We start from the raw sequence: 24,627 nt of genomic DNA on the forward strand, positions 1-24,627 counted from the left end.
GGCCACTGCAGGGGGGACGTTGCCCAATTTCTGCACCCCGAGGCCCTCCAAAGTCTAGGAGAAGCTCCTGGGAGGTCCAGGGCCCAAGATCAAAGCCTCTATCAACTCCCCCACCTGTGAACTGCCCCTCTCCGAAGGTAGGCATTGTCTGGGTGTGTACACTGGGAGCCACCCACACACCCAACTCTCCCCTCCTAGGGAATGCGTCCACCAGGTCATTTCTCCTGCAAATCCTCATTTTAAAGCGTCTTGGATGCTTTCCTGCCCCGTCCCCCCCACCTTTTTTTTTTTTTTTTTTTTTTTGTAGCATAAAGACGGGTGAGAGCCCAAGAGCTGTAGCAGGGGGAATAGATTGAAACTGCTGCCTACTCATACGCCAGTTTCCCTTCTTAGAACTCTAACCAGAAGCCAATGGTTTCCTCCATAAAAGAAAAACTCAATCTGTTGACTTTCTCTCTCCTCTCCTGCCAGCTTTTCTGCCCGAGCCGAGCTCTCTCTTCTCTGTGGGTTCGTCTTTCAGCCAGTCTTTCTCTGCTTCAGATTCTTGGTTTCTGGCTCCCTGTCGTCCCTGAACCTTTTTCACTCTTTAAAAAAAAAAACGGGGAGGGCGGTGAACAGGCAAAGAGGAAGCCCTCACCCACCCACCCCATCTCTTCCTTACTAGCAACTAATTCCCTCTCTCTACACACACACACACACACAGAGGCACGTACTCCGGCGACCTCCAGATGTTCCCGACAGTGAGGCCATCTGCTTAGATTGCTGGGGCGCGCAGGGGGAGGGGGCAGGGATCCGGGATGCAGGAAGCTGTGAGCGAAGCCTACTGGAGGGGGCGGGAGCTGCGCACTTTTGAGACGCTCCCTAGAGTGGAACCCGGGCTCGGCTCCGGCTCCGCGGGCAGGGCGCGCGCCGGGAGAGGCTGGCACTTTGGCGACACTCCCTGAGCCGCCCCGCGGCTGGCCCGAGCCGCCACCCGGCGCCCGGCAGGGGGGAGCCCGGCTGCGGGCGGGGACCGGGGGGCGGGCCGCGCCGCGAGGAGAAAAGCGGCGGCCGGAGGGCCCGCGGCCGGGCCGCCGGGGTGAGCGTGCCGAGGCGGCTGCGGCGCAGGCTTCCAGGTGGGTGCGGGTCCCCGGACGGGGCGAGAGTTCGCGCTCCGGGTGAAGATCCCGAGTCCCCGACCCCAGCCTCGCGGCCCCTTCGGCGGGCTGGCGGGGGACGCCGGTTGCAGGGGCGGGGCTGGGTCCTGCCAAGGCCCCTCAACTTTAGCCGGACGCCTGGGGCTGGGCGGGAGTGAGGAACGGGAACCCAGGGGAGAGGGCTTGCGGGAGACAAAGGCTCCGCCCGGGGGTCGTGTGGGTCTTTGTGCGGGCACGTGCATCTCATGTTTGTGGGTCTTTGTGGATTTGCAGTCGGGGACGCGCTGCTGCCGGTGCCTTTGTGTATCCGTGGCTTTGCGCGGCTGCTTTGCGCCGGTGTCCACGTTTGCAGGCCTGCGCTTGGCTGTGGGCGTCGGTGGGCGCATCGCGTGTGTCCGCATACGTGGTCGGTGCTTGCCGACGTGTCTGGGCTGGGTGTCCACAGAGGGTGTGCGCGCTGAGAGCCCAACTCCGCCCCACCTCCCCGCTCCCCCGCTGTCCACTCGGGCCCACGACTTGGCTCCAAACTTTTCTCCCGGTTCCTCGGGCAACAGCCCCAGTCCTCCCCACCGCAGCCCGGCCGGGGGCGCCGGCAGCCCTCCTCCTCCCCCTCCTGAGGTCCCAGGACCGCAAGGGGCTGCGATGGGATTGGTGGTCGGGGGGATCGGCAGCGCCTGGGGACTGGCCGGGCAGGGGCTGGGAGGAGCGTGCGGATTCCCCCGCAGACCCCGGCTGGGAGGAGGAGGCGAGAGGTGGGTCCCGGGCTCCGGTCCTGGGCTGGGGAGAGTAAGGGACAGGGCGGCTGGCGTTGCCCTCCCCGCGCTTCTTAGAAAGAGTGTGACCCAGAGAGTTGTATCTGTTTGGTGGGGAGACAGGCTCCGCTTTGAGACCCGCTCTCCTTTTGCAGCCCGCCCCCGGGAAAGGGGGACCAACCCTCCGACCTGGTAGGGGAGCGAGCGACTGCCAGTTCAGATCATGCCCGAGGCGCCGGCTCGCAGGACCCGGAGCTGGGCTGGGGGCCATGGGAGCCTCGCACACACAGGTTTCAACTGGGACGGCCACTGGCCCACTGTGCGGCGCTGGCAAGTTGCTCAGCTTCGCGGAGTCGCGGTCACTCTGGCACGGACAGGGCGAGAACTCCCTCGCGGCTTGGGGCGTGCGGTGGGAATAACCCGCGCTGCTGGAGCCGGGCGGAGAGCAGCGCCAGCCCACTTTTGGCCTGGCGAGGAGGTGACTCACGACCTTCGATCCTTCTTTCTTCGTTGTGCGCCCTGCCCTCCGGATAAGTCTAGACTTGCAGCGCCTGGGACTGACCGGAGAGGGGGGAGCTCAGAGCGGCAGGAGCCTGCTGGGCTTTTGAGCCTAAGTCGCAAAGATAACCCTAAACACCCTCCTCCCCACCGCTCACTCCAGTCTTTAACCTAGAGCTTTGTCGGATGCTGCAGACATGATGGAAGGGCACAGGCCGCTAACCTGGGAAAGAGACAACTGTGGGCATTTTCCTTTCCCTCTCCGGCCTCAGTTTCCCTTCTGTAAGGGGAAGTATTGAGAGTCTCTTCTGTTCTGGCTGACTGCTTCAGATCCCAGAACCTAGAAACACTTTGATGTTTAACCTACACCTCCATTCTGACCTGACCTATTCCCAGGCACTACTTTGCTGCCCAGGAAGGCTGCAATGCTACAGCCACCGGGCTTCCACCTACCCTTCCTCCAACACCAGGAAAGGCAAAAGCTGATAAATGAGTCAAAAATGGAAAGGGAAGGGAGGGGGATTGAGCTTTTCTCCTCTTACTTTTTAAATGACAGTTTGTGGGTGGTAGAGTCCAGATCAGTTTTCTTCTTAATCATAACTCTTGGGTCAACACAGGGGATGCACTTAAGAGTTCATGCTTCCTTTTTCAGAGCAAGGCTGGCCTGGGCACTGAGGACACTTCATAAAGAGGGTTGAGTCCTCCCTGAAAGCCCCCTGGCCAAAGCAAGTCCTAAGAGGGGTTCTGTGGGAATAACCCAGGGGAGGGGCCTCACCGGAGGTTCCTCCTGCTGTCGGTTTTGAAGTCAGTGGGTACACAGAGGGGAGGCAGGAAGTATCTCCCACCAAAGGATCAGCATGTGCAGGACCTGTGCATGAAAACAGCACAGGTGGTCCGCATGGTGGATCGGCAGACACAAGGTCTTGAGGGTGGTGAACTGGAATTGAACTTGAGGCTGGGAAGGCAGGGACCAAATCACCAAGGCCTTGAATGCCAGGCGGAGAAGTGGGATTTGACCCTGTAGGCAATGGAGAGCTCCTGGAGGATTTAAACAGATACAGCAGGGTGGGGTTGGTAATTCTGTGAAACCGGTCTCTGGCTTGTGGGTGGTGCTGGAGGTCAGGAGACCAATCTGGAGGCAGAGTGATCCAGCCTCTTAGAGTCAAAGGACCCGGATTTTACTCCCACCCCATTGCTTCCTACCTCTGTGGCCTGGGACAAGTAACTTATTTAAAATGTGAGGATATTAATTCTTGCTCCACTGATCTGGTGTATTAAATAAGATGATGAATTACATGTGCAAATAAATGAAAAGTGGTTTCTACTATGTATTACATTGTGTAGACAGAAATTCACTGGATTGCACCGACAATAGAAGGCAGAGACAGCATTGACTCTGGTCCTAAACCTGATTTCACCAGCGGGCAGAGCCCTAAGCATCCTGCAGGGTTGCACCAATTGTTATGTTCCCCACAAAGCAGAAGGGAGCTTTCTGTCCATCTACACCGATTCGTAGATGGCCACAGAAGTGGGCCAGTACCTTGACAGGGGCAGCCCAAGGGCCATGGGAGCTCACAGCATGGGCCTTTCCTGGGTGAGGGGCAGGTTAGACTGCGAAAAGCCTCACAGAGGAGGTGGCTTTTTGAATCAAATGTATGAGAATTTGCTGGTAGACAAAGAAGGGTATCTTTGTTTTCATCAGAGGGAACAACCTGTGCAAAAAGGCAGGTGGCTCTAGAAAAGTCACAGGCCTCTAGACTAGAAAGCTGTCTCTGTGGGATGGGTTTGAAAGAGGGAGCTGTGGTAGGGTCCCAGTCTTCTGTTGGGAAGTGCATTCTGGTGCCCAGCATGGCTGGCAGTTGAAGTCAGGGGCCAGGAGTGAGGCTGTTGCAGCAGGTCTCCTGAGCCTGACCTGGACAGTGGGAGGTGACTGTCCAGCTTAGGGATGCGGGAGAGGGAAGACAGTGATTCCACCTACCCAGGGGGAGCTGCGGATCTGATGCTGAGCCCTCATGCTGTCACAGGCAACACAGCAGCTTCTGCCTGCTTTGGCCTCTGAGACCTTTCCAGTTCGCCCTTCCCAGTCTCCTGGGAGTGCCTTGTCAGCACCTCGTAGCCACACCAGGATCCTGGATGGTATGTGGAGAGAAGATCCAAGGCCTCTGGGATGAATTGTATATTCTTCTCCATCTTCAGCCCCTGCCTTGCCTCAGGATTTGCTGGTGTTACAGCACCTTTTTCTTCCCTGGTCCCTGAAATCACTCACTGGGGACAGGAACCAACATTCAGTGAATACCAGTGTGTGCCAGGCCGGGTCTGGGTCTTCACTTTGCCTCATGTAATCATCACAGTGACCCATTGGGACCAGCATGGGGAATATCACCATGTTACGGATGAGGACTCAGAGGGGTGAGGGCACGAACAAGCCTCAGAGCAGTGAAGGCCCTGTAGGGTTGGAACCCAGACTGCCTGGTTACAGAACCCTTGCCCTCTGCCCCATAGCGCCTCCTCGTGTGTCCATGTACGCTGCCTCAAGTTGATGGGAACTTGAAAATCTTCAGGAAGAAGACATATTGGAAGGAAAATATCCTATTGGGAGCCTTGCCCATCTCCCTGTAGATTATCCTCCTTGGGTAAGTTGTTAGGCTTACAGGTCCCTGGGATCATGTCATGGAGGAGACCAGGTACTGGATGTCAGAATACCTGGGTCCTGGTCCAGCCCCGTCTTCTCTGGCTGTGTGACTCTGGACAGATCACAGAATATCTGTGGACTTCTTTACGCAGCTGTAAAGTAGATACGATGCCGTCTAACCTGCTGATTCTGCAGGGTGACTGAACAGATGGTAGTTGAGGAAGCATGGGAGAGGTTGAGAGGTGTCCTTTGGTGAGGTAGCGGTATTCTAGATGCTTGGTGCATCTTCACATGGTGTCTGCTCTGTACCAGGCTCGGTGCTCAGCTTCAAGGGCATAAAAAGGAACCTAATACCATCCCTGCCCACAGTAAGATAGACAGGTAAACATGTAAGTACAGTTCAGCATGACCAGGTCTAAGCTGTCTTGCACATGTGCTCATTTGGAAGCTGAGGCAGAGTGGATTTGGAGCTAAGACATCTGGAGTTAAGTCCTGGGTCCTCTCCTTCCCAGCTGAATAACATCCATTCCCATGTCTGCAAAACAGGGACAGTATCCCCTGGGTCAAGGCTGTGGTGAGGCAGAAGTGAGATGCTGATGGAGAGCACATGGTGGGCTGCTGTGTTTGTCCAGATGTGCTGCATTAGCGGGTCTGTTGCAAGAGCTGGCCCTCGGGGCTCCAGGAGTCTGGCCTTGAAATTCTTTCTGCCTTGCATTTCCAGAGCTGACAAAGTGGTTGGAGGGCAGGACATTTCTGAAAACCGTCCACCTGGGGATTTCCTTGGCATCAGCTTGAGTGAGCTCATGACTGAGGGGAGCAGGGTGGGAGGCAGCTCTGCATTGAGGAACAGCCGGTTGAGACAAAGGCCAGTCTCAGGAGGGTGCTGGGGCTCTGTGCCAGTGGGACCCTGTGCCAACAGTGCCCTGTGGAAGTTGTTGAGGGCAGTGGGAGGAGCTGGAAAACTTTACAGACCAGAGATGCTGTAGTGCAGCACCAGGGTCAGGCAGCTGGGGCCAGGTGGGTTCAAGCTGGAACCCAACACCCAGAGAGCTGTCCTTATCAGCAGACACCAGGGAAGTGACTGGAGAATGTCATTACAGGCAGTCTCGGACCTGCTGCACTCCTGGGCTGCACTAGGAACTTGGTTGGGGAGGAACATGAAGGATCACATGGTGACTGCCTTTAGAAGGCTTAACAAATCACCGTCATTGTCTACCACACATTGAGTACTTGTGTAGCAGATAGTGAGTGGAATGCCTGCCATTGGATCATTTAATTCTTTCAACAATTCTGTGCTCTTAGCCCTGTTGAGGACCCTCGTAGCGGGTCCCAAGACTTACCCAAGGCTGGTGGGTACAGAGCTAGGTTCACACCTTGTCTGGGTCTTGCAGTTGACCGGTTCATCCTGCTCTTCCTCCACGCACCCTCTAGGCCTGGCTCTGATCCCAGGTTGGGGAAAGAACACAAAGTTAAAGTAGGCACGGCACTGCCCCATGCTGCTCACACATCAAGTAGGAAAACAGCAGGTAACTCATGGCAGAGAATTTACTGAAGGAGGCCTGTGGGTAGCCTGTGGGGTGAGAGGCCAGGAGGGAGGGGTGGGGGGGACTGAGTGGACAGAACAGGCTTTGTTCTGCTGGGAGCAGGCCAGGGGCAGGCGGGATGGATGCATGCAGTTCTGGCAGTCACATGAGGCATCAGGTCCTAGGTCCTGGGCCCTGCTCTGCCATTCCTTGCTGTCACTGCCCCTCTCCGGGCCCCAGTCACCCATGATCCCCAAGGGGCCGTCCAGCTCCCAAGCCCTGGAATTCTCCAACTTTGGAGATGTGTTAGCAGAGGGTGAGAGTTGTTCAGAGTCCATCAAGGTGAAGGCTGTTCCCACTCCGGCTGTCAAGGAGGGTTCAAATCCACATGGGGGGCTGGGGACAGGTGGGAGGGGAGAAGAAGGTGGTGACAACTTGCAGGTGCCTCGTGCACGGGAGAACTTGATTTCTATAAGTAAAAAGCAGAACCCAAGAGGTTTCTGGTAAGGAGAGTGATGTGGCCAAAGCTGTTTTAGAGATGTCTCATAGCAGTATGTGAGGTGTCACCTGGGGAGACCTGCCTGGAGCCTGTTGGGGCCGTAACATTTACTCTTTGTCCTTGCAGACCATCAGCAAACTTAGAGTCACTGTGGACCTGGCCCCGTGGGCCCAACAATGCATGATTCATGGCCCCTGCACTGGAAGGTCTTACAGTATATCCCCCAAACCACAGATGGATGTGGTTTCTAAGCCCTTGTCCTCCTGTTCTTGTGTTATATAATCTGGTCAATCAGTGGATATCTTTTATCTGCAGGTCATGGTTTGGAAAAAAATGTTGAATCTTGACCGAAAGATCCCTTTCCTTCTCAGCCTTCTTTGGTGGCTACCAGTCTTCATTTCTCTTTCTCCTGGGGGTAGAGTCCGGGTCCCAGAGGGAGGCAATGTGAATACTGTTACACAGATAAGAAAACCAAGGCTCAAAGAAATAAAGAAAACAGGGAAGGTCACATAGATAGTGGCAGACCTAGGACTAGAGCCCTAGTCTCCTGGGTCCAAAGCTGGTGTTAGTGATCTTGTTATAAGTTGGTCTTCTATTCTCATTGCTGGTCTGTAAGCCCCATCAGGACAGCGACCCTAGTATCTGTCTCGTCACCACCACCCCCTGCCCCCTACTCCCCACTCCCTCCTGGCCTAGCCCAGTGCTTTGTATATACTTAGTAGAAATTTAGAAATTTAGGATACCGAATGTGCTTTTGTTAAACTTTAAAATCCCAAAACCCTGGAGTTGGATTATCTAAACTGAACCTCTTAATGTGAAGCTGGAAACTGAGGCACAGAAAGGGGAAGAGACTTGTTCAGAGATGAGATGAGGACAGTCCATGGCAGAACAGGCACTGAGACCTAGGGCTCCTGACAGTCCTGCAGGACTTGTCTTGTCACCAGGTACAGTTGCCCTGTCACCTCCCTGTGAGTGCCCCAGAGTGTGGGGAGGGACGTAGTTGGTGACTGTGTCTCAGTCTACCATTGGCTGCACATCTGTCAGTGTCCTGGCACTGTGCTGGGTGTTTCACACAAGCAGTCTCTAGCCCTTGTGGCAACTCCTTGAGGAAGGGATTGTTAACTCCATTTTAACTCTCCATGACTTCTGATATGGTTTGGCTGTGCCCCCACCCAAATCTGAACTTGAATTGTCTCTCCCAGAATTCCCACGTGTTGTGGGAGGGACCCAGTGGGAGGTAATTGAATGCAGGAAGCTTTTGCTTTCTCCTCATTCTCTCTTGCCACTGCCATGTAAGAAGTGCCTTTTGCCCTCTGCTATGATTGTGAGACCTTCCCCAGCCACGTGGAACTGTTAAGTTCAATTAAACCTCTTTCTTTTTTATGTTGCCCAGTCTCGGGTATGTCTTTATCAGCAGCATGAAAAAGGACTAGTACAGTAAGTTGGTACCAGTAGAGTGGGGCGTTGCTGAAAAGATACCCAAAATATGGAAGCAACTTTGGACCTGGGTAACAGGCAGAGGTTGAAACAGTTTGGAGGGTTCAGAAGAGGACAGGAAAATGTGGGAAAGCTTGGAACTTCCTAGAGACTTGTTGAATGGCTTTGCCCCAAATCCTGATGACAATGTGGACAATAAAGTCCAGGCTGAGGTGGTCTCAGATGGAAATGAGGAACTTGTTGGGAACTGGAGCAAAAGTGACTCTTGTTATGTTTTAGCAAAGAGACAGCAGCGATTTGCTCCTGCCCTAGAGATTTGTGGAACTTTCAACTTGAGAGTTATGATTAGGGTATCTAGCAGAAGAAATTTCTAAGCAGCAAAGCATTCAAGAGGTGACCTGGGTGCTGTTAAAGGCATTCTGTTTCATAAGGGAAGCAGAGCATAAAAGTTTGGAAAATTTGTAGCTTGACAATCCATTAGAAAAGAAAATCCCATTTTCTGAGGAGACATTTAAGCCAGCTGCAGAAATTTGCATAAGTAACTTGGAGCTGAATGTTAATTCCCAAGACAATGGGGAAAATGTCACCAGGGCATGTCAGAGTTCTTCAAGGCAGCCCTTCTCATCACAGGCCTGGAGGCGTAGGAGGAAAAAAAGGGTTTCTTGGGCCAGGCCCAGGATCTCCATGCTGTGTGCAGCCTAGGGACTTGGTGTCCTGTGTCCCAGATGCTCCAGCCATGACTAAAAGGGGCCAAGGTACAGCTCAGCCATGGCTTCAGAGGGTGCAAGCCCCAAGACTTGGCAGGTCCCAGAACCATCATTCACTGGCCTTGGGCAGGTGACCCAATCTCTTTGAGCATCCACAAAAGGAGATAATTGTTCATTTTACAAAACCCAAACCAAAGCTCAACAGCACTTGGCAGCTTCCACATGTTGTGGAGCCTGTGGGTGCACAGAAGTCAAGAATTGAGGTTTGGGAACTTCTGCCTAGATTTCAGAAGATGTATGGAAACACCTGGATGCCCAGGCAAAAGTTTGCTGCAGTGGCGGGACCCTCATGGAGAACCTCTGCAAGGGTGGTGCAGAAAGGAAATGTGGGGTCACAGTAGAGTCCCTACTGGGGCACCGCCTAGTGGAGCTATGAGAAGAGGGGCACCATCCTCTAGACCGCAGAATGGCAGATCCACCAACAGCTTGCACTGTGCACCTGGAAAAGCTGCAGACACTCAATGCCAGTCCGTGAAAGCGGCCAGAAAGGTACCCTGCAAAGCCACGGGGTGGAGCTGCCCAAGACCATGGGAACCCACCTCTTGCATCAGCATGACTCAGATATGCAAGATATGGAGTCAAAGGCGATCATTTTGGAACTTTAAGATTTGACTGCCCTGCTGGATTTTGAACTTGCCTGGGTCCTGTAGCCCCTTTGTTTTGGCTAATTTCTTCATGTGGAACAGCTATATTTACCCAATGCCTGTACCCTCATTGTATCTAGGAAGTAACTAACTTGCTTTTGGTTTTACAGGCTCATAGGTGGAAGAGACTTGTCTCAGATGAGACGTTGGACTGTGGACTTTTGGGTTAATACTGAAATGAGTTAAGACTTTGGGGGACTGTTGGGAAGGCATGATTGGTTTTAAAATGTGAGAACATGAGATTTGGGAGGGACCAGGGGTGGAATGATACAGGTTAGCTGTGCCCAAACCCAAATCTCAACTTGAATTGTATCTCCCAGAATTCCCATTTGTTGTGGGAGGGACCCAGTGGGAGGTAATTGAATCGTGGGGGCCAGTCTTTCCCAAGCTATTCTCATGATAGTGAATAAGTCTCATGAGATCTGACGGGTTTATCAGGGGTTTCAGCTTCTGCTTCCTCCTCATTCTTTCTTGCCATTGCCATGTAAGAAGTGCCTTTCACCCTCCACCATGATTGTTAGACCTTCCCCAGCAACGTGGAATTGTAAGTCCAATTAAACCTCTTTCTTTTGTAAATTGCCCAGTCTTGGGTATGTCTTTATCAGCAGCATGAAAACAGACTAATACAACTTCCCAGAGTTGCACAGTGTAGCAAGTCACTCCTGCTAAAGATGGTCAGCCACCTTCCTTTTCCCATCCTCAGTTCCTCTGCTCTAAAATGGGGATGAGACTGCTGGCTCACAGAGTGACTGTGTGGACTGAATGAAAGCATGTGTGTCCAGCACTAGCAGAGAGTGAGGACTGGCCCTGACTGTCATTGTTGGCACTTCCCACTGCCAATGCCCAGCCCTGGGCATAGGCCCGGCACAGAGCAGGAAGCCCGGGAGAGGTGTCCACTGTGCAGGGCTGAGCAAGGAACCTAGTCCAGTGCCCTGGGAGCATCTGCGAACAGTTACCTAGGTAACTCCTGCCTCTTTACATCAGGTGCCTCTTTATATCGGCTGTTACTACCATTGCCTCCGTTCTGTATCTTCTGGCTGCTGGGTTATGACCGCCCTGTGCATGTGCACAGCCCTTCACAGTTGGCAGTAAGGGTCAATCAACTTAGGGGAAGAGGGCAGGGCAGAAATTGCCACCCTTTAGTGCAGAGGACAAGGCTGAGACTTTAAGAGGGTCAGCGAGAGGTCCCCTCTGGTGGGAGTGGATTTGGGCAGTGTTTTGAGTTGCTGGTTATGTAAGTGGGAGCTCATACGAGGCATTTCACGGACCCCTTGTATAATCACCTCTGGGAATCAAAGGGTAATCTTGGGGCCTTTGTGGTGTTTGTTTAAACCCCAGGAAGGGTGGGTATGAATGAGCAGATCAGCTTAGCAGGGGAGGTGGGGCCTTTGGTGGTAATGAGCCCTGCGGTGAGGAGCTCACCCAGGGGAACAAAGGGGGCCTGGAGCAACTTAATATTTTCCTTTTGGTTCCAGACATTGGAACGCTCTGTCCTGCCTTGGTTGGGACCATGCCCAGGATGCACCTGGGCTGGATTTAATCCTGAAATTGGCCTCTACAAAAGAAAGAGGTGGGAGAGGAGGGGCCTACATGGGGATGGGGGCAGGGGAGAAGAGTCCCACTTTTCCCTGCCCCTGGGCAAAGCCAGAATGCAGATCAAGTGGCTAGCTCTTTAAAGTTTCATGCAAGGCTGGTAATACAATCCTGCTACTCCCTCCCCACCCACCTTCCTGTCTGGAAGCGGGGCAGGTCCCTGGCCCATCTCCTCCCCCCATCTCACCTCCTTCCTGAAGGCCAGAGGGAGGGATGGGCAGGAGGGCAGGGGGCCCAGAGCAGGGCCACCCAGATGAAGAACCCTGCTAGAAGGAAGCTTAGTGCCTTCTGTCTCCCAGACTGCAGGCTGCTGTGCAGGGCAGGGGTGACCACAGACTATCCAATTGGTCTAGTTAGAGGCTCCCACTGCCCAGCCCTCTGCTTCTCATGCTAGCCCCACTGAGCACCAGCATCCCAGGAGCTACAGTGGACGTGAACACAGGCTTTGAATCCAACAGCAGTGGGTGGTGTGACCACTAGATGTGACAACACATATGTAGCGCCCGGCATCTGTGGCAGCCACCACTGTAATTGTACAGAGGGAACTGAGATCTGAGGAGGGACACTGGCTCATGCCATAGTATGTGTCAGTGGGAAAAGCCCCTCCTGCATCCTGCCTCTCCACCAGCTACTCTGCCAGTCCAACTGGAGGCAACGCATATGAATATAGGAATTGGAGTATAGCAGGCCTGGGTCCCATTCCTGCCCTGCATTTTACTAGTTTGGGGTAAAGCCCTATTCCTCTCTCAGCCTCTGTTTCTTCATCTGTATAATGGGGGGAGCAGCCTAATTGCCTGCCCAAGGTTAAAGGAGGCACGAAAGAGGTGTAGTAGCTTAATCGGCTGGGGGAAGGGGCAGGGTAAGGGGGAAAGGTACTCGGGACAGGTGTCCCCAGAACCCATCTGGGAGTGTAGACACCCACGTTGGACACCAGGATGCCCAGTGAGAAGGGAAGATCCTGCCTCTGGATGACAGGCTAGGGGGACAGGGCAGGTGGAGTAGGGGTGCAGTGGGGTAGTCACTGCCGGCCCCATTGCAGGGAGGGAGTCCTGGTCTTGAAGTCTGGAGTGTGGGTCTCAGGCCTGGCTCAGCCCCGGCCAGACCACAGCAGTGGGCGGTGCTTTGTCTGTCAGTGTCCCCTCTAGTGCCACTCCACTCTGTTGTGTGGCTGTCCAAAAGTGTCTTAACGTAAGGCCCAGCTCCCTTTTGGTAAAACGGAGAATTTTCTGCCTTGCAAGGGGGTCGTGAGGGTCAGATGTGACTGTGCTGTGGGGCAGCCAGAACAGCACCTGACACGTAGCACTTGCTCAGCAGAGAATGGGGCACCCTGGGCACACCCTACCCTCAGCCCAGTGGATGAGCCCCTCACCCGGGGGTCGGGGTCTAGACCAACCCAGGGACTCTGGACCATCAGAGCTGGAGAGGCCAGCCCGAGAAGCCGTCTAGTCTGGTGGGTTTCCTAACACCCTAGGCAGGGATGGTGGGTAGAAGTGGAGGGCTTCAGGTCCCCCTCACTTCAGCCAGACCAGGCCTGCCTTCATCTGCTGCTCTTATTTAAGAAAGGAGTCTGCTTCTTCTAGTTGAAAATTCACCACCTAGCCTCACGCCCCTTTACCATACAGATGGAGAGGCAGAGGCCAGAGAGGAACTGGGTCTAGGAACTCTGGGGAGTGTTCCAGGAAGCATTCCAGGAGGTTGGGGCCTGTGACACCTTCCAATGGTGTCTAGACTGGGCTCATGTTCTGTGCGGTGGGTTTAGACCATCTGGTGCATTCAGTCCTCACCCATGGCTCTCTTTCTAGCCCCCACCATGCCGTGGCCCCTGCTGCTTCTGCTGGCCGTGAGTGGGGCCCAGACAACCCGGCCATGCTTTCCTGGGTGCCAGTGCGAGGTGGAGACCTTCGGACTTTTCGACAGCTTCAGCCTGACTCGGGTGGATTGCAGTGGCTTGGGCCCCCACATCATGCCAGTGCCCATCCCTCTGGACACAGCCCACTTGGACCTGTCCTCCAACAGGCTAGAGATGGTGAACGAGTCGGTGTTGGCGGGGCCGGGCTACACGACGCTGGCTGGCCTGGATCTCAGCCACAACCTGCTCACCAGCATCTCACCCACTGCCTTCTCCCGCCTTCGTTACCTGGAGTCGCTTGACCTCAGCCACAATGGCCTGACAGCCCTGCCAGCCGAGAGCTTCACCAGCTCACCCCTGAGTGACGTGAACCTTAGCCACAACCAGCTCCGGGAGGTCTCAGTGTCTGCCTTCACGACCCACAGTCAGGGCCGGGCACTACACGTGGACCTCTCCCACAACCTCATTCACCGCCTCGTGCCCCACCCCGCAAGGGCCGGCCTGCCTGCGCCCACCATTCAGAGCCTGAACCTGGCCTGGAACCGGCTCCATGCTGTGCCCAACCTCCAAGACTTGCCCCTGCGCTACCTGAGCCTGGATGGGAACCCTCTAGCTGTCATTGGTCCGGGTGCCTTCGCGGGGCTGGCAGGCCTTACACACCTGTCTCTGGCCAGCCTGCAGAGGCTCCCTGAGCTGGCGCCCTATGGCTTCCGTGAGCTACCAGGACTGCAGGTCCTGGACCTGTCGGGCAACCCCAAGCTCAACTGGGCAGGAGCTGAGGTGTTCTCAGGCCTGAGCTCCCTGCAGGAGCTGGACCTTTCGGGCACCAACCTGGTGCCCCTCCCTGAGGCGCTGCTTCTCCACCTCCCGGCACTGCAGAGTGTCAGCGTGGGCCAGGATGTGTGGTGCCGGCGCCTGGTGCGGGAGGGTGCCTACCCCCGGAGGCCTGGCTCCAGCCCCAAGGTGGCCCTGCACTGCGTAGACACCCGGGAATCTGCTGCTAGGGGGCCCAACATCTTGTGACGAATGGTGTGGCCCAGGGTCACATAGCAGACTGCTGTCCTGGGCTGCTTCCGGTCCCGAATGACTTATGTTCCATGTGCCAACACCAGTGGGGAGCCCGCAGGCCTATGTTGCAGCGTCACTGCAGGAGTTGCGGGCTTAGGAGAGGCTTTGGACCTGGGAGTCACACCTAGCAGCAAAGTCTCACCCCTTTGTCTACATTGCTCCCCCAAACCATGAGCAGAGGGACTTCGATGCCAAACCAGACTCTGGTCCCCTCCTGCTTCCCTTCCCCACTTATCCCCCAAGTGCCTTCCCTCATGGCTGGACCGGCCTGACCCGAGATGGGCAGAGGGTGGCTGCGACCCCCTGCTGCAAGGCAGGGTTCAGGTCCACTGGGCTGAGTGTCCCCTTGAGCCCGTGGCCCAGTCACTCAGGGGCATGAGTTTCTTTTCTAACATAGCCCTTTCTTTGCCATGAGGCCGTGAGACCCACTTCCTCCTTTTCTATTTCCCTAGAACCTTAATGGTAGAAGGAATTGCAAAGAATCAAGTCCACCCTTCTCATGTGACAGATGGGGAAACTGAGGCCTTGAGAAGGAAAAAGGCTAATCTGAGTTCCTAGGGGGCAGTGGCATGACTGGAGCACAGCCTCCGGCCTCCCAGCCGGGCCCATTGTACTTTCTTGTCTCCTCTAATAAGCCCCACCCTCCCCACCTGGGCTCCCCTTGCTGCCCTTGCCCATTCCCCATTAGCACAGGAGTAGCAGCAGCAGGACAGGCAAGAGCCTCACAAGTGGGACTGTGGGCCTGGTGACCAGCTGTGTGGCATGGGCTAAGTCACTCTGCCCGTAGGAGCCTCTGGAAGCTTTAGGGCACAGGGGTTCTAGCCTAGTCAGTTTCTCACCCTGGGTTGGGGTCCCCCAGCATCCAGACTGGAAACCTACCCATTTTCCCCTGAGCATCCTCTAGATACTGCTCCAAGGAGTTGCTGCAGTTCTGGAGCCTCATCTGGCCGGGAGCTCCAAGGGGCCTCCTGGATTCAGTCCCCACTGGCCCTGAGTGCGACAGCCCTTGTCACCCTCCCAGGAATGCCGTGAAAGGAGGCAAGGTCTCCCCCACCCATGTCTATGCTCGACCCCCAGGGTAGCATCTCAGCTTCCAAACCCTGGGCTGTTTCCTTAGTCTTCATTTTATAAAAGTTGTTGCCTTTTTAATGGGCTATCACTTTCAACCCGCCTGCCCCACCCCTGCTGGCCGGGGATGGAGACATGTCATTTGTAAAAGCAGAAAAAGGTTGCATTTGTTCACTTTTGTGATATTGTCCTGGGCCTGTGTTGCGGTGTTGGGGGAAGCTGGGCATCAGTGGCCATGTGGGCATCAGGGGCTGGCCCCACAGAGACCCCACAGGGCAGTGAGCTCTGTCTTCCCCCACCTGCTTAGCCCATCATCTATCTGACTGGTCCTTGATTTAATAAACACCATAAAAAGTTCTTTGCTTCACTCAGCCAGTGTCCACTGACAATCCCTGGGCTGGGCTCTGGGGCCACAAAGATGAATCAGGTTAGGCCATGCCCTGGGCAGCTTGTTGTCCCTGAAAAGCCTGATAATCTCAGGATTAGGGGAGTAAGGTGACGTGAGGGAGGGAGTTCCTGCACCCTGCTCACCTCTCATCTCCCCCGGCCCTCCCCGCTGTTCCTGTCACCCCAACTCCAGCCATAGCCATGAGCATGCCAGGCAGGCCCTTGCACACCTGTTCTCTTGCTCAGGTGTTACTATGGGACCTTGTCCTTGTCCTCACCCCTGTCTCTCAACCTCCTTCCCATCCAGTAGACCTAGTGCCTGCCGGTCCTCAGAAGCTTCCCGAGCCCCTCCCACCTCTCTCCTCTGAACTGCAACAGTATTTTGTTCTTCCTTGGCGCTTCAACTGCTATGGTACCCCAGCTCCTGTTTGCACACTTCCACTGACAGAGATCAGGCTTGCAGCTCATCTGGGTGGCTCTGCTGTCACCAAGTTCTTCCTTCTAACTGGCCAGTCTACAGGGAATGTCTACCATCATCACCAATGTCAGGTTTTTCCTGATACCTACTCTGTGCCCAGAACATTCAGGCTATATGCACTGGTAGAGAGCTTGCCCATCTTGTAATCAGGCTTCCCCAGGGAGAAGTATCAACCTGAGGCCCTGGGTCCGAGGCTGGCACCCAGCGGTCAAGGTAGGAAAGGGCTGAGGCATGGCGCAGGGCGGTGAGGGGGAGAGGGAGGTCAGGGTGAGACTCCGGGCCCCCACAGTCCTCCTGTTCTACACCTCCCCCACATTTCCTGGGACAAGAGAGGCTTCAGATGGAGGTAGGGATCACGGTACTTTCAGCCACTGGGTCAGGGTTTTCCCAAGTCCCCGCTGGTGGAAGGAGTCCTTGAGGGAGGGCCATGGAACAAAAAGGCCTTACACACAGGGCCAAAGTGCGGAGGCAGCGAAGGGAAGGAGGGGGTTTCTGCGGCAATCAGTTCTGGAGCAGGTCACCTCTGCCTGAGCTGCAGCTTCCTCCTCTGCAAAACGGGGCAGGGTGAAGGCCCAGTGAGAGCATGGGCGTGGATGCCATCACGCTGAGCGGGCTCGTCCTTCCCGGTGGGGAACCTGCCCTGCACCCTGCAACCCTGGCCTCCTGCCAGCCATAAGGAGAGTGGAAACCCCGGCGGGTCTAGCCGACCCGGGAGTCCCCGCGCCCCTCCTTCCCCTTGCGGACACTCCCGGCCCGCAGCGCCACCTCGTGGTCACGCATGGCCAGACACCCCAGGGCCAGGAGCCAGGCCCAGGGCGGCTGCAGAACAAAGTGGGCTGCGCTGTTTGCTTTATGAGGCCAGTCCCTCCACGCCTGCCGGACTACCCTCGCCCTGCCTTACTCCACCCTCCAGGAACCCTGGTGCTCAGGGCGAGGGCCTTCGAATCTTACACAATCAGGAAAATTAGTGCAAAGAATCCGTTTTGGAATTCACAGAAAAGGGTTGAAATCTTGGGTTCATCACTAACCAGTTGTGTGATTTTTGACCAGGTCACTTCACTTCTCTGAACCTGGAAAATAGGGATGAAAATATCCCCCTCAAGGCCGGGCACGATGGCTCCTGCCTGTAATCCGAGCACTTTGGGAGGCTGAGGCAGGAGGATCGCTTGAGCTCAGGAATTCAAAACTAGGACTAGCCTGCGCAACATAATTTAAAAATTTAAAAATTAACCGGGCATGGTGACGCCTGTAGTCCCAGCTACTTGGGAGGCTAAAGTGGGAGGATGGCTTGAACCTGGGAGGCTGGGCGACAGAGCTAGACCCTGTTTAAAAAAAAAAAGAAAAGAAAAGAAAAGAAAAGAGAGAAAAAGAAAGAGAAACAAAGAAAGAAAGAGGAAATATCTCCTTGATCCTGGGAGGTTGAGGCTGCAGTGAGCTGAGATTGTGCCACTGCACTCCAGCCTGAGTGACAGAGCTAGACCCTGAAAAAAAAAGGAAGGGAGGGAGGAAGGGTGGGAGGGAGAGAGAAAGGAAGGAAGGAAGGAAGGAAGGAAGGAAGGAGGGAGGGAGGGAGGGAGGGAGGGAGGGAGGAAGGAAGGAAGGAAGGAAGGAAGGAAGGAAGGAAGGGAAAATAGCTCCCTCCACAGGACTGTATGAAGAAGAAATGAAGTAACATTTGTAGAGAACCAAGTACTGTGCCTGGCACAAAATGACAGCCTGTAAGTGCTCTTTCCTGCCCTCATCCAGCTTCATAGAGCCTCCCGAGTAGCTGGGACTACAGGCTTGTGTCACCATGCTCAGCTAATATTTTATTTTTTAGTAGACAAGATCTCGTTTTGTTGCCCAGGCTGGTCTTGAACTCCTGAGCTCAACTTCATAGAGTTATGAAGTAGATTACAGAGGCATGTAGTCTGAGTCCGTTTTTTATAACTGTCACTCAGAACTGAAGAATTTTGTAAAGTTCTGGGACTGTAGAATCACAGAACAACACCTGGTAATCCACAGGGTCATGGAGTAGGTACTCACCGTCAGCTGTGGCCCAGCTCACCATCCTGGGTCAGCAGGGTCACCAGTCTCTTTATGCCTTTCATAGTAATGCAGCGGCCAGCTATAGTTATGTGTTCCTCATGCTTTGGGTACATGCCATCATCTCCTCACAACTGCACCAGGTTTTTTGTCACTATACAGATGAAGAAACCAGCATAGGCCAGGCTTTATCTGTCAGATGGCAATTCTGACATTCTTCCTTGTCCTACCCCAGGGGCTGGGCCAGCTGTGTAAACCCCATGAATCAGAGAGGGTAGAGGTGCCCTGAGAGACCAGAGAGCACTGGGATTCCATTGCTTTTTCATTTTCAAATAAATTGGAGAAGTTAATGCAGTTCTACATAGCTCCAATCAGACTGTTGATTCTAGATCTTAGAGTATAAAAAGCCGAAGTTCAAAGTTAAAGTCCTTTCTCTCCTGGCCCCTTTTCACAGATGGGGAAACTGAGGCCCAGAGATGAGTAAGTTGCCATGGTCCATGGCCAGGATTCTGTGCTTCAGAACTGCCTGTGTGATTTGTGGGACCCAGTATAAAATGAAAATGTGGGGCCCCTTGTTCGAAGTTATTAGGATTTCAAGATGACAAGAACAGAGCATTAAACCAAGCACAGGGTCCTTCCATGGTTTCACTGCCCAAGAAGCCAGCCCTGCTGCGATTTGATTATCTCATTTCTAGAGGAGGGGCAAACACCCAGACAGCGTTGGTCAGGATGGCAGAAGAGAGTAGGTGTGGATTTGTGTGTAATCCAATCCCTCTGTAGTTCAGGAAGCCAATGAGACTCTTCCAAATTCAGAAATGTCCCTCTGTTGTTATCACACAACCCCCTGGTTTCCCCAAATTGCCATGGCCAAAAGGCTTTCAGAGGGAAAAGGCAGCTAAAGAGGTAGATTCTACCATCCAGCTGCCACCAAACCAGCTCATGAGCTGTTTTTCTGGACTGCCAGGAATATGGCGGGCAGAGGCCTACCCCTTACTCACTTTATATGCTTACAGAATTTAAAGTCCACCAGTGCTAACGCCCATGCATACCTAATCTCCACCAAGGGCAATGTCTATGATAACAGAGGTCATCATAGGCTAATAGGACCTTGCCCATCAATGTTCAGTGTTCCTTGTTGGCTAATGTTCACCAGGGTGCAAATGTGGGTTGATATCTAATGTTTATCATATGAATGATAGCTTCCACCAATGACCAATATCCACAAAGGGAAAATGTCTGTTGGAGGCAGTGTCCACTGTATATCAGTGCCCAGTGTTCACTGGTAGCTAACTGCAATTATACTTGCTCTGTGCATCAATACCCAATGTCAGTCCATAGCTCAGCTTCTAACGACAGCAAATGTCTATCCAGTTAAGTCACATGCCCTGTGTTTATTCGTCTCTTTATTTATTTAAGTACTAGTGGTTCTGTCTACAGGGATTATTGTGTTTGTTGAGCTTGGAGGGAAATTCCTGTGTGTTTATTCTTTAGTTCCTGAAGCTATTTATTATTTTCTTTTGCATATCCATTATATAGTCAAAGTGTTCTGAACTGGAGGTACAAACACATTTATGTTTCTTTTTGTCTTCCTTCCTTCCTTTCTTCCTTCCTTCCTTCCTTCCTTCCTTCCTTTCTTCCCTCCCTCCCTCCCTCCCTTCCCTCCTTCCCTCCTTCCCTCCTTCCCTCCTTCCCTCCTTCCTTCCTTCCTTCCGTCCTTCCGTCCTTCCTTCTTTTTCTTTTTTCAGGCTCTCATTCTGTCACCCAGGCTGGAGTGCAGTGGTGTGATCATAGCTCACTGTAGCCAATCTCCCTTGCACAAGCAAGCCTCCTGCCTCAGCCTCCCGAGTAACTAGGACTATGGGCTTGCATCACCATGCTCAGCTAATAGTTTATTTTTTAGTAGACAAGGTCTCGTTTTGTTGCCTAGGCTGGTCTTGAACTCCTGAGCTCAAGAAATGCTCCCACCTCAGCCTCCCGAAGTATTGAGATTACATATGTGAGCCACTGTGCCCTGCTATGTTTCTTTATATATGCACATATGTATATGTAACATATAAATAATTGCATATATGACACAGGAAGACACAGAAATAATTATATACATGATACAGGAAGACACAGAAAAAGAGAAACTGGTCTTTTACCAGAAGTATCAACTCAGGAACAATTTTCTAATTAGCTGAGCCTCAGAAGCAACAACTTGTCCAAAGTGAAGTGATGAATGGAGGTGCCAGCCCTCTTGCTCAGGTTAAGAAAGGCAAAGAGCCCAGCTTTTGGCTGTAAAAAGCCAGGTTCCCTAATCAGGTGAAGGCCTGAGGCAGGGACTCCTTAGGGCAGTGTAACTAGTAGCCAAGGCACAGGCTCCAAAAGGAGGTTGCTTGGGCTCAAGTCTGGCCCTGCCACTCACAGCTGGGTGTCCCGGGGTGAGCTGCTCAGCCCCTCGTTTACCCTCAGTTCCACATCTGTAAATGGAAGTCTAGTAGCTACTTCACAGGGCAGTTGTTGAAAATAAGCTAATGCTCCTAAAACTCTGAGAAGAGTGCTCTGTGTATGATAAGTGTTCATAGACATCACATGATTTATTTATTTTGAAAATTCTTCTTTTAGTCAAACTTGTAAGTTTTCTGTGACTCAAGATATTCTCAACCAGGGTTTCTTTAGTGGCCATCAGCTCCCAGAGGGTGATATCATGGAAGCTGTTATGCTTAGGAATTTATTTAAAAAGACGTCCTACCCTGTGCCCCAGTACATTTCAACACCACCCAGCCACACAGCCGCCTTCTGGCCCAACACTCTTAAAGACACAGTGCTTAGGAAATGTCCTCATGCCCCTTTCCTGAGGCAGGTTTGCCACTGTTTCCCCAGGCCTGCATCACAGATGGCAGTCACTGACCTGCTGTGATTTAAGAGATGGAGAGAAAAACCTTCCACTCTTTTTACTCTCCCTAATAGCCTCAGTCTCCGCCTTCAGTTCCAGCATTTCCCTTTGGCTTAAGCTATGATTGTTGTCCAAGACCTCTCCTAGATAGGCAAGGATGCAGGATACCAAGAGTGTGATGAGGGGATAGAGATGAGATATCTGGGTTGGATGCGGGAGTGGGGCATTTTCTAACTAATGGGGTGCAAGAGGTACCTGAGCATGCTCTCAAAATGTGTTATACCCTAAAAAATGTTTTTAAGGTAGTGTGTTGATAGAACAGTTGTTAAGACCATGATGCTAGAGGCAAGACTGTGAGATCCATAGAGAAGGTAGTTGAAAGGTAGGGCGTTTTATTCACATATATGCTGCCTTCTCCACCAACTGATGTGATATCCTTTTCTAGTCCAGTGAACCCACACCTCTGAGGATTTACACCATTGTATTTGTACTCCTCTTGAGTCTGGGGTGGAATGTGACTTTAATCAGTGCAGTGCAGAAGTGGTTCAGTGCCAGTTCTAAGACTACGAAGAGAAAGAAAAGTTCAAACTTCCAATATCCCAGCAGACTTCAGGCCCCAGCTGTGCCACCAGCTTCACACTCATGAGTGACCACAACAAACCCAGCCGAACCAACCAGCCCAGCCCAACCCTGGTTGCAGAGTCATGAGTAAATAAAATGGTTGCTGTTCTAAGCCTTCGTGCTTTGCAGTGGTTTCTTATAAGGCAATAGATGACTGAAACAGCAAAAGCCACAGCCTCCACCTCCCCCAGCCACATTTCCCCTCTCCTCCCTACTTGCTAACCTCGCTGGAGCCCTGGGACATGGGCAGCTGAAGATGCAGAAAAGATGCCAAATGAAAAATCCACCCTCCTTGACGACAGCCCAGCTGAGGGGAGCAGGCAGAGGGGCGGTTGAAGGAAGCACGCCGCCTGGTGTTTGAAAGCATATGAGGGGCTGCTCTGAGCACATCTCCTTACATTCTTGTCTCAAGACCACCCAGCAGGCAAGGCCCCTCCCAGTAACCTCGCACGCTCCTCCCGTACTCCTCCCCAGTCCCTGGACAGACCCACCTCTCCCTCTTAGACTCTCCATGGGTCCCTTCTCCCCACCTGCTGCTGGGATCAGGAAGAATAAAGACCTGAACTCACTGTCTTATTTGTTGTTGTTGTTGTTGTTGTTTGTTTGTTTTTTGAGATGGAGTCTGGCTCTGGCACCAGGCTGGAATGCAGTGGTGCAATCTCGGCTCACTGCAACCTCCGCCTCCTGGGTTCAAGCAATTCTCCTGCCTCAGCCTCCCCAGTAGCTGGGACTACAGGCACATGCCACCACGCCCAGCTAATTTTTGTATTTTTAGTAGAGATGGGGTTTCACCATTTTGGCCAGGATGGTCTTGATCTCTTGACCTCGTGATCCACTGCCCTAAGCCTCCCAAAGTGCTGCGATTATACGTGTGAGCCACCGCGCGTGGTCTTTTTTTTTTTTTTTAAAGACAGAGTTTACTCTTGTTTCCCAGAGTGCAATGGCATGATTTCAGCCCACTGCAACCTCCGCCTCCCGGGTTCAAGCAATTCTCCTGTCTTAGCCTCCCAAGTAGTTGACATTACAGGCACCCACCACCACACCTGGCTATTTCCGTATTTTTAGTAGAGACAGGGTTTCACCATGTTGGCCAGGCTGGTCTCGAATTCCTGACCTCAGGTGATCCACCCGCCTCGGCCTCCCAAAGTGCTGGGATTACAGGCATGAGCCACCACGCCCGGCTCACTGTCCTGTTTCCTTCAGACCAAGGGACTCCCAGGAGGGACCTGAGGCTAAATGAGGCCAGTCACTGTGTGGGAGCAGGTGGAAGCTGCTCAGAGGGCAAGAGGTAGAGGGGACAGACCAGCACTCCCAGGGGACCCTGGGAAAGGCGTAGCTTTTGGGTGCTTCCCGCAGACTGTGGGCAAAGTCATACTTAAAGCAGGCTTTAAATACTCTCCCCACACACAGACACAAACACTGTCATTCCTGGACTTGCCCCACCCACCAGTAACATTCGACATCCTGCTCAGACACGTGAGGCTGGCAGGGAGGGGACAGAATGGGTGCATGCTGGGCGTGTAGGAGTGAGTCCGGATTCTGAGCAGACCTCAGGAGTGACTACACAGACGTCCTTTGCTAACATGTTCTAAAGAAAGGTGACCTCAAGGGTAGAAGAGGAGAGGGGGAGGAATGAATGCTTCCCTATCCTCGCACCCACCAGCCTGATTAGCTCCCATTCATCCTTCCTGCCTCAGCTGCCATGCCACCTCTTCTGGGAAGCCCTCCCTGACCACCTTCCCCCATCCTACGACAGGCAAAATTAGATGCTCCTCCTCTGTGCCAGCCCAGTACCTGGTCTTCCCTTCAGAGTGATGCTCATCACATTTACTTTGTGTTTATTTTTCCCCAGAGGCAGGAACTGTTCCTGCCTTGCTCCCCACAGGGTCCACATCACCTAGGCTGCCGCCCAGCACATAGCTGGTTGTCAATTCATATCTGTAGGATTAATAAATGGGTCTGTTATATCCATTTTACTGATGGTGAAATGAAGGACCAGAGAGAGTAAGTGGCCTTTCCAAGGCTGCACAGCAAGCTCGCGGAAGAAACCACCAAGAAACCAGCTCTTGAGACTTCCAGCATTTGTTCCAGTTCCTCTGCAAGGGAACCCCCATTTCTGCTCCCTCTTCTTCCCCTCCTCACAGGCAGCAGGTGTGTGCACAGACAGGCCTGGAGCTGGGCTAGGGTAGGAGTCCCCTGTGAGGCTCCACCTCTGTCTCTCCACTCCTTGGCCAGGACCCACTTCTGCTCCGAATCTTGCGGGTAACTAAGTCTGTGCCCCGCCTCACTCAGCCCACCGCAGCCCCACTGCCTATGGAGAGGTGAGTCCCACCTCTCTGAGCCTGCTGTCTTCCTCAGCCATAAGACGAGTCAGCCTAGGAGATCCTGAGGCTCCTTCAGCTGGGACAGCCTATGATGCCCTGTGAAGACGGAAGAGGCTGGGGCCAACTCCATGCTGCCTGCAGCATGGTTCAAAGCACAAGTCTTCACCAAGCAGCAGAAAGGCCCAGAAATCTCATTTTTTCCCAAATGTTCCAGAATTTCACTTCAATGTCACATACTTTTAAAACTTTCCCATGTGTGGGGTGAGGGTAGGGAGTCATAGTTTTCAGTTTTTTACAACAAGCAAATCCAGATGATCTTACTGCATAAACAGGTTTGGGCCACACTTTAAAGTTGACATGGATCTTCCATTTCATACCACACCTCATTTGCTCTGTGTAGCCTTCCTGTGAGGACAGCAGGGCAGGGCTTAGCATCAGCACATTTCAC

General features: G+C 53.3%; 1 protein-coding gene across 2 annotated transcripts; it reads left to right on the top strand.

Moving 5' to 3' along the window:
• The first annotated feature begins 956 nt into the window (after positions 1 to 956).
• On the top strand, positions 957 to 22,429 carry TSKU (tsukushi, small leucine rich proteoglycan). Of its 2 annotated transcripts, XM_033205059.1 has the most exons (4): positions 1,050 to 1,115; positions 2,044 to 2,511; positions 13,284 to 16,544; positions 21,685 to 22,429. In XM_033205059.1, exons 2-3 carry the CDS (start codon positions 2,112 to 2,114, stop codon positions 14,351 to 14,353), a joined length of 1,470 nt encoding a protein of 489 aa, XP_033060950.1. In that variant the 5' UTR covers positions 1,050 to 1,115; positions 2,044 to 2,111; the 3' UTR covers positions 14,354 to 16,544; positions 21,685 to 22,429. The 2 variants fall into 2 exon arrangements, with proteins under 2 accessions (XP_033060951.1, XP_033060950.1); XM_033205060.1 differs by lacking the exon at positions 2,044 to 2,511 and having other exon boundaries at positions 957 to 1,115.
• The last annotated feature ends 2,198 nt before the right edge of the window (positions 22,430 to 24,627 follow it).

This window comes from Trachypithecus francoisi, unplaced genomic scaffold (genome assembly GCF_009764315.1).
Source record: "Trachypithecus francoisi isolate TF-2019V2 unplaced genomic scaffold, Tfra_2.0 Lachesis_group8, whole genome shotgun sequence".
Taxonomy (NCBI): Eukaryota; Metazoa; Chordata; class Mammalia; order Primates; family Cercopithecidae; genus Trachypithecus; species Trachypithecus francoisi.

Excerpts from the sequence above, each read along its gene's own strand:
- TSKU (XM_033205059.1), top strand. The coding sequence starts at position 2,112 with ATGCCCGAGGCGCCGGCTCGCAGGACCCGGAGCTGGGCTGGGGGCCAT. Across the intron at positions 2,512-13,283 it reads TTTGAGCCTAAGTCGCAAAG|CCCCCACCATGCCGTGGCCC; the intron begins ATAACCCTAAAC and ends CTCTCTTTCTAG.